General features: G+C 37.8%; 1 protein-coding gene across 1 annotated transcript; it reads right to left on the bottom strand.

The window, feature by feature from the left end:
* Window positions 1-212: 212 nt before the first annotated feature.
* On the bottom strand, window positions 213-1265 carry LOC107189533 (histone-lysine N-methyltransferase SETMAR-like). Its single transcript, XM_015578093.1, has one exon. The coding sequence runs from the start codon at window positions 1263-1265 to the stop codon at window positions 213-215; it is 1053 nt and encodes a 350-aa protein (XP_015433579.1).
* Between the last annotated feature and the right edge of the window lie 8788 nt (window positions 1266-10053).

The following is a 10053-nucleotide window of genomic DNA, read 5'->3' as shown; positions in this document are numbered from 1 at the left end:
GGGGGGTGAATTGGAACAACTTTCTCCTTAGCAACAATGTAATCTGAGGCTACGTTTCCGAGATATTAACGAAAAACCGCGACCAATCAGAGCGCGAGTTTGGCAGCCGAGTTTCCGCGCTAGCGGTGGCTACGCGTTACGCTTGTACGAGGGTTGCCTTTTATATTTCGGGAATAGAGAAAAAAAACAAAAATTAATCATCGTAAATGGCTTTATTGTTTTTCAAAATATTCTCCATGAAGATCGATGCACTTTTGCATGCGCTTGAACCAATTTTCGAAGCACTTTTTCCACTCCGATTGAGGTATCTCCAAAACATGCATTTTGAACACATTAACCGCTTCTTCGGGCGTCGAAAAACGTTGACCTCGTAATTTATTTTTGATGTGCGGAAACAAAAAGAAGTCATTGGGTGCTAAATCAGGGCTGTACGGCGGATGACCCATCAATTCGGTGTTTTCAGTTCCCAAAAAGTCTCTCGTTTGAGCCGATGTGTGAGAGCTCGCATTGTCCTGGTGGAGAACGATCCGTCTTCGGCGGTTGGTTTTCCTTATTTTTTCGAAGACTTCTGGTAAACAAATGGTTGTGTACCATTCAGAATTGATCGTTCGCTGTTGCACTAATGGTACAGTTGCTACATGCCCGGTTTTTCCGAAGAAACAGGCGACCATTTGCTTCGAAGTGCTTCGTGCGCGAACAACTTTTGTTGGATTTGGCTCATCTTGAAAGATCCATACAGTCGACTGCTGTTTACTTTCGGGCTCATACGCATAGATCCATGATTCGTCACCTGTTACGATGTCATAGACATGTTTTGAAGCACCGCGATCGTATTTTTTTAGCATTTCTTTCGACCAATCGACGCGAGCCGTTTTTTGAGCGATTGTCAAATTATGTGGAATCCAACGCGAACATATTTTTTTGACGGCCAAATGTTTATGCAATATTGAATGTATGCTGGTCCCACTAATGCCCAAGGATGCCTCTATCTCACGATAAGTCACATGACGATCTTGCAATATCAGTTCACGTACAGCATCAATGTTTTCTGGAACAACGACCGATTTTGGACGACCTTCACGAAATTCGTCACTGAGCGAACGACGGCCACGATTGAATTCGGTATACCACCGATATACAGTGGTTTTTGATGGTGCTTCATCGCCAAAAGTCGAATTAAGTTCATCGATTGATTGTTGTTGAGATAATCCACGTCGAAAATTGTAAAAAATAATCGCACGGAAATGTTCACGAGTTAACTCCATTTTTTGGCCGAGATAAATTTTTCGAGTCACTGTAAACAACACAAATAGCGTCTGTACGTCAAAACGTTCGTAGTACGAATACTGACAAAAAAGTCGAACTTTACGACAGAGACGTCGGTTTCCAGATGGCAGCACTAGGATCGCCCATTCCCGAAATATAAGAGGCAACCCTCGTATTACGAAGCTCCAAACAAGTTGATCAACATGCATCGTAGGAAACTGCGTATAATAGCAAATAAAAAAGATGTAACAAATACAATCATACTTTTTATCATCTGCCGTTTGTTATTTAAAGAGATTAATGAATGAAACGTAAATGTAGGCAAATTATGTGTAAGCTATGGCTTATTTTCGACGATAATTCTGCAAGTTTCTGCACCTAACTTTTTCTTCGGACTTTTTCAAGAAACTTATTCATTATCAGTAACATTGTTGACCGTTATTAAACTACGAATTTTTATACCAATACCGAATTACGATCACTTCTCGTTCATTCTGTTACATTACCTTTTCGTTCACACGTTATTCGAAAAGGAAATTTACAAATTCGTAAAAAGGAATTTACAAAAAAGTAAATGTATATTCGTCTTTTTACGTTACACATAATTTGCCTACATGTACGTTTCATTCATTAATCTCTTTAAATAACAAACGACAGATGATAAAAGGTATGATTTTATTTGTTACGTCTTGTTTATTTGCTATTATTATACGCGGTTTCCTGCGATGCATGGTGACCTACTTGTTCGGAGCTTCGTAGTACAAGCGTAGCGCGTAGCCACCGCTAGCGCGGGAACTCGGCTGGCAAACTCGCGCTCTGTTTGGTCGCGGTTTTTCGTTAATATCTCGTTAACAAAGCCTCAGATAACATTTTCGCTAAGGAAAAAGTTGTTTAGTAGTTAAGTTGTATAGTATGACTGTTCGCTGAAATAACCGGAGCTTACGTTCAGATAAATGGATTCAATCACACATTTACTCGTTATTCTGCTTATATGTACTAAACTTTCAAACCTTTGTTTCGGAAACGATTTTACAAAAACAATGATTTTATAATGTTTAGTGAATTAATTCTTTTTCATTCACTTCGTCACAAACATAAATATATTTTTTTATTTTATAGATATAAAATAATACAAAATATAGAACATGAAATAATGTAAAGAGAACAATAACATAAAATAAAATATTAATTATGGTGGACGAAATATTTTTGATTAATTACAAACCAATTGATTGTGTTGATTTAAAGATTATACAAATGTGATTTCATTCAAATTTTTTAGTTATTGTAAGTCAATTATATTTGATTTTGGTTCCACTTCGAACCATTTAATTGCTGCATTTAATGACTAGAATGAGTAAGTACGTTCATGTAGCATCATGTTACTAGTCTACTGTAAGTCTACTGTACTTATATCTAACAATTATTTAGATTTGTTTAAAAAAACTTCTGAAAAGTATTGATATAATCGCTTCCATGAAACGCGTTTTCGGAAGTATTAGTTTTACGGTACTATACGTACCTACAGAAATAATTGTTATACTGAACTGATAAACGCTGATGAATTCTGAAAGTACATGGAATGAAGTTGCATAGTCTATACCACAGTTGATTTTGATTAGTCGCCACAAACACCTTTTTGTTTATTTATAAGACGACACGGGAGAAGTATGAAAAAAACTGTTACAGAGGATTCATAATACATAGTGACGATTTAGAAGAACTAGATTGCATTACCAAACAGTAGAAATATCCAAATATCATGGACATAAAAATTAGAATACAGAGAAATTATATTAAAGAGATGCCATATTAAAAAAAAGCAATTTTATATGCTTACTTATTAGTATACCGTAGTATGTACAGTGTTCCATACTAGTGTCCCATACTAGTGTCCCACAAATCACATCAAGTACAGTTGCGCAGTTTTCAAACTTATACAATACGTAATTACGCTTATTACGATGGTGTTACAAGGGGTACAATAAGATGACGCAAAGACAAATTTATAGAGCTATCCAAAGCACACAAAATGGAAGAAAGATTTCTCAAATGTTTTGTTGTTACACTAATGCGGCATGGGTATATATTTGATTAAGACATTCTTTCACAAATTATCGAAAATGTATTACCTAGAACAGTTTATAATTTAATACTGTTTGTATAATAAAAGTTGTTTATCTATTGTTCAATAGATCTAAAGAAAGGTTTTATGCTTCTTATTTGATTCGACGTAAGAAACGTTGTTTTATGTATCACCAGATTTCACTGTTAAACCGGTGATTTATCGGAATAACGATGAATCATTATTAAAGAATTCTCCATTTCATCATTAAAGCATAAGTGAAAAAAACAAGAGTGGTCTGTGACAAGCAAAATATAAAGAATATTTTGGAAGCCAAAGAAATTTTAAAACTTTAAGAAAATGGAGAATGTACAAGAATGGGACTATGTTGATCCTCGAAATGGGGATAGCCGCTTATAAAACACCCTGTATAAACTCAAGCGAGCTGAAACCACAATGCCATCAGAAGGACTGGGCATTGTAGCAGCCATGGCACGTTCGAGTGATTGCAATAGAAAAATTCTGGGGCGAGCCTTGACGTTTAACTAAATGCGCCAACGGCCATTATCGGCGTTAATAATGCTGTTCGCCACTCGTGCGCCCACCATTATTCGACAACGACTCTGCCACCTTTATTTTCTCTTCGGTCCGGCTGCGCGACTCTTTACACCTTTTTCTCTCGGTTGTCGTCGTATTTTAACGGTTTCGCGAACGAGCGCCGTAGCGAGCCCACGTTTTACGAGCCTCGTTATTCTTGTACTTTTTTTCGCATCCATTACGCCAAAATTACGAACGCTCGTGGATATCCGGCAACAGTTCGACGGCCCTGCGTGTACTGAACACGGCAATCAGCCGGTGATTTCTTATCTCTTACGGGCCCCGATAGGATTCAGATCCGATACGGAAATTCCTTTTCGTGGAAGAAGGTACAAAAAGCAGTACGAATGCTCTTACAATGGATTTTACCACTTGCGTGACGAATACAGAAACATTTGAACCTATTTTCCTGAATTTTCCATATTTACGATAAATACAGTTAAATAATGATAAGTTCCTACTGTTACACACTTTTACATTTTACGTTAGAAATCTAAAGAGATAGTTTGGTGTAGAAATCATGTAACATATTAATTTGCATACTAAGTTTCACGGAAGTACAATTAGTTTGTTTCGTTATTTACGATGGCCTTTTTATGCTTCGCAATCAGATATTTGCTGTAATTGTAAAACTACACCTTCGATCCAACTGTCTTCTGTAGATAAAAAATATTTTAGAGTATAGAATATCTTACTGCGATACATGAATATTATTTATAACCATTTGGATAGTTCCGATAACAAATAATGAAAGGGTTTAAAGTAAAAGTTCATGAATAACCGAAACTGACTTATTGAATTATTGTAAATAATCTCGCATGCTTCGAGATTTTCGGATACAGATTTGATGACCAACTCAAAGAAGCAGGAAATTTCAGAATAAACTTCGGAAATGAAATAGACAGATTTACGACCCCACGAAATTCAACCGAAGAAGGTGTACTGGACATGTCACATGCAATTAACAGACATGTACAAAAATAATGTCGCAACATCTAAAAGTTATGTCCACTTGTCCCTTATTCTTTACAAAAAGGAAACAATTAAATAGATGTATTACGAACTACATGACACACACGGTTCAATTGATAACAAGACAATTTAAATGGTATATCGGCTTACAAACTATGAAGATTACTTGATATTACGTGTACAAAAAAAGGACGAATAAAACAATATCCGGCATGAAGTATATTAATAACATTCTGAAACAGAGGTCCGCCAATACGGTTGAACTGACTTACACTCCGGTTGGTGGATATACATATAATACGTTGCGCGACGACCTTGGTTTGGTCGTAAGCGAATGGCAAGGGAGTAAGAAGCTGGGCGAATGAAGCAAATTCCCCACCACCGGCATTATATTCTCTCGTCTCTACCATCTGGCTATGTTGTGTTCTGTTTCGAACCGTTGCGAGTAATAACCTGAACCTATATTTATACAAAGCACTCGGAATAATGAAGCATTGATTAAAAATAACAAAAATGACTAAAACAGACTGGTCGGAAAGACTGTGGCAGAGATTGAGATTAAATTTTTCCCCTTATTTTTGTCATTATTACCACGATTTACATATGGTGAGTTAAAAAAATCTTCGTACACCATACTTTCAATATTGTAATCCCGAATAATATGGTTGGAATAAATGTTAGTAAGACATGTAGGTCTGTATTATTTTCAATTCCTAAGGAATTATACTGTAAGGTTATACTAAATTTTGTGTGAATCAGACGTGTAGTTTGTTGATAAAATTTCAATTCAAAACTTAACAAAATTACGGTGAATAAAGTCTCCGTATACTATCTAAGAAGATTATAAATAAGGTTCAGAGAATGCTTAAAAGGCAAATTCGAATTATAATCGTTTTTCGCTTGCAAGCAAGTAGAAATGAGATTGCAGAAAGTACTTTTTCCATACTGGTAATACCAGTTGCAATTTGTGAGTAAACTGTCAAATTGAGAGAAGAAGGTCATTCGCTTAGAAAAGTTGTTTATACAACGGAAAAATTTCTCTCTTTGGTGCAATATATTCTCAAGGAATACATGTAGTGAAACCGAGTCTATTCTAAACAAAAAATGTAAAGTCACACACTACAAGTCCTATTCTACGAACAATTAGGTGTGATCCACTAAATAATGATCCACGACTGGCAGAAATGATGAAAGTACATTATAATATGAAAATAGATAGTACAGTGGATTCTAACTATACTGGGCGCCAAAATTAAAGCATCACTAAAATTTGCCGAAAATATTGGTCATTTTCAGATGCCTATATCTTCGCGAAAAATAGCTATAAAAAATATTGTGACAGAGCGTTTTGTAGCCCGAAGTTTCTAGTTTTTGAATCGGGAATTTAAAAATTATTTTTATGTAGTTTGTTCCTTTTTTTTAAAAGATGAAGCGCAGTAAGCGAATGTTAAAAAATGTTGGTCAAGTTTGAGAGGATGCATGGGCCAAATTAAATTTTTTCTGGTAATTCCAATGGAAAACTTTTAAAAAGCAAACATTTCTCTTTAATTTCGTTTTTTTAATTTTGTTGTACAGTTTTTATTGGCCGAGTTATTCGTCATCATATGAGAAAAGGTACTTTCCACTTTGACCGCCTGTAACTTGCGAACGCATGATCGTATAGAAAATTCCAGAAGTGATTTGGAAAGCTGAGAGATTTCTCTTTAAAGACCTTTAGTTGCCAATTTGTTGAAATTTTTTTTCGTCGTCTACAGTCCATTTCAAAATAACGTAAAATATTGCATAATTACCATTTTTCACAAAACACGATGCCATTTTAACAAAAATTGTGGAATCTTCCAGGTGTCTACGTTTTTTTTAAGTTAAAAGTACACGTAACCCCTGTACCAAAGGCCGCATTGATCAGATTTTTTTTACCCTGTGCCCTCGATAGTGAAACTTGCGATACAGTCTGAAAAATTGGTGAATGACTCTTTTGCGGCACGTTTCCTCTTTAAAACGATTTCGCAGCGTTTGAACTGTTGTGGTCTGTGTCTTCTTAGTTTCACTTTATTTTAGAAGAAAGTAGAGATGTCAGAAATTTAGCAAACACATTTTTATACAATCTCTTCGCAATGACAAAAAGTGAACAATGCGAAGTGACGAGAGGGTGCAGATGGTGTGCATATCCTACCCTTTCTTAGTTATTGCGATAGATACACTCTTCTTTTTTTTTACTGAACTTAATTTGGTTTTTTTTACCGAACTTCTTCCTTTCCATTGCATCTCCTCGCTGTGTAATGAGATGAGTACCTTGGCATCTGCCAGCGAGACGTTGGCTTGTAACGTTAGTACTGCGCACTGTCTGTAGGTGGCCGCGGCGCCGCGACGATTCTCACAGTTGAGGCTTGCGAGCCCCAACTTGATAAGACGAACCGCGAGTGTGGGTGGGTACTCATTAGAACTGGTCTTGCAGTAATTGCATCACGGATTTTTTTTCTTCTTTTTAGCAATTCCATTAAATCCTTCAGTTTCCTCCTCTATTTATTCCTATCGAAATTTTTTTCTTAGCAAATTTTTCACACCTTTTCTCTTTCTTTAAGCACTTTATTATGCCTAGACGTCATCTCTCTGATTACGAAATTGGTCGACTGGTAACACTTTTGCAGGAAGGTTGCAGCCAACGACAGGTTGCTAATGTTCTTGGTGTAAACCAGTCAGTTGTGAGCCGTGTCTATGCTCGATTTAGAGAGACTGGGGAGTATGTCCGTAGATCGGGGCAAGGACGCAGACGCGCGACCAGTTCTCGAGACGACAGAGCAATTACGCGACGTGCTCTTCGGGAACCCTTTGTTATCGCACGCACTATTGCGGAACAAATTTCGAACCGCAGGCAAAACCCGCCACGCACGATCTCTAACAACACCGTGAGGCGTCGATTGAGGGAGGCTGGCTTACGTTCGAGGCGCCCGGTACGAGTCCCGTTGCTAACTGCTAGACATCGATGGCAGCGTTTAGCTTATGCTCGTCGTTACATACGCTGGTCTCAGCGTCAATGGACAAATGTTCTTTTTACAGACGAGTCCCGATTCTGCCTACGAGGGAGCGACCGACGGGAACATGTTTGGCGTCGTTGTGGCGAACGTTACGATGCCAATCATACAAGGCCGATCACCGCGTTCCATGGGGGATCCGTTATGGTTTGGGCCGGAGTATCGCGGTATTCACGTACACCGCTAGTTATTCTTTCACGTGGTGGTTTGACCGCCATGCGGTACGTGGACGAGATTTTGCGCCCCGTTGTGCTCCCTCTGCGTCAGCGTATGGGCAACCGCTTTCTGCTTATGCAGGACAATGCAAGGCCCCATGTTGCACGCTATACGCAACAATTTCTTCAAGAAAATCAAATACTAGTTCTTGACCATCCTCCAGTGAGCCCAGATTTAAATCCCATTGAACATGTTTGGAATATTCTTGGGCGTCGGTTGCGACAGCAATACCCAGACTTGGCGAATTTAGGGCAATTAGCGCACGCCCTCCGCCAAATTTGGCGAAGAATACCACAGTCAATCATACGGAGGTGCATTAATATGCGCAAACGATTAAAAGAAGTAATCAACCGGAGAGGCGGTAATACCCATTATTAAACACAACATACGCATACATGCACGCACGCACGCATCGGAGAGTGAGTTTGGAGTCAAAAAATACTGTGGGAGTGACGAACCACAGGGTCTCATCTCTCCATGCTTGTACATACGCAGTGAAGCGTAAATCCGACAGTGAAACCTCCTCGTGGTACGCCTTAGGTAATGCTAATGCCGGCAGTATTGTGCACCTTTTGTCATTGCGAAGAGATTGTTTAAAAATGTGTTTGCTAAATTTCTGACATCTCTACTTTCTTCTGAAATAAAGTGAAACTAAGAAGACACAGACCACAACAGTTCAAACGCTGCGAAATCGTTTTAAAGAGGAAACGTGCCGCAAAAGAGTCATTCACCAATTTTTCAGACTGTATCGCAAGTTTCACTATCGAGGGCACAGGGTAAAAAAAATCTGATCAATGCGGCCTTTGGTACAGGGGTTACGTGTACTTTTAACTTTAAAAAAACGTAGACACCTGGAAGATTCCACAATTTTTGTTAAAATGGCATCGTGTTTTGTGAAAAATGGTAATTATGCAATATTTTACGTTATTTTGAAATGGACTGTAGACGACGAAAAAAAATTTCAACAAATTGGCAACTAAAGGTCTTTAAAGAGAAATCTCTCAGCTTTCCAAATCACTTCTGGAATTTTCTATACGATCATGCGTTCGCAAGTTACAGGTGGTCAAAGTGGAAAGTACCTTTTCTCATATGATGACGAATAACTCGGCCAATAAAAACTGTACAACAAAATTAAAAAAACGAAATTAAAGAGAAATGTTTGCTTTTTAAAAGTTTTCCATTGGAATTACCAGAAAAAATTTAATTTGGCCCATGCATCCTCTCAAACTTGACCAACATTTTTTAACATTCGCTTACTGCGCTTCATCTTTTAAAAAAAAGGAACAAACTACATAAAAATAATTTTTGAATTCCCGATTCAAAAACTAGAAACTTCGGGCTACAAAATGCTCTGTCACAATATTTTTTATAGCTATTTTTCGCGAAGATATAGGCATCTGAAAATGACCAATATTTTCGGCAAATTTTAGTGATGCTTTAATTTTGGCGCCCAGTGTATATTGCCACGTGAGCCATTTTCCCTTCACACGTACTTTCGAGCACACAAAATTCACTATCCCACCACATTGCGTACGTCGACGCAGCAGCACGAACCAGCTTCTGCGCAGGCGCTGAGGCCAAGGCTATGACGATAGTACTTAGCATGGAGGGGGCTTTGAACTTATTGCCATTTTACTCCCCTACACTCCCGACCATGGCAATATAGTTAGAGTCCATTGTACCTGAAAGTGTTTGCAGTGTTAGTAGAAAAGTTGGTTACTATGGTCGTGTAGCCAGAATAAAACCTTTTATCAGTACAACTGATAATTGAAAATGTGCCAAATTCTATGTTGCAAAGGATCAAAGTATCTGGTATGTGGCTACTCAGTCATAAATCTAAATATAACATTTTCATTTTACACGGAAGAGCTAGCACAAAAACCCTGAATGTAATCATATATATTC

Source organism: Dufourea novaeangliae, unplaced genomic scaffold (assembly GCF_001272555.1).
Source record: "Dufourea novaeangliae isolate 0120121106 unplaced genomic scaffold, ASM127255v1 scaffold167, whole genome shotgun sequence".
In the NCBI taxonomy this organism is placed as follows: Eukaryota; Metazoa; Arthropoda; class Insecta; order Hymenoptera; family Halictidae; genus Dufourea; species Dufourea novaeangliae.
Note: the sequence above shows the minus strand (reverse complement) of the source record. Positions and strands in the feature narration are given on the sequence as shown.

Bases quoted from the DNA above. Each gene is read 5' to 3' on its own strand.
- LOC107189533 (XM_015578093.1), bottom strand. From the start codon at position 1,265: ATGGAGTTAACTCGTGAACATTTCCGTGCGATTATTTTTTACAATTTT.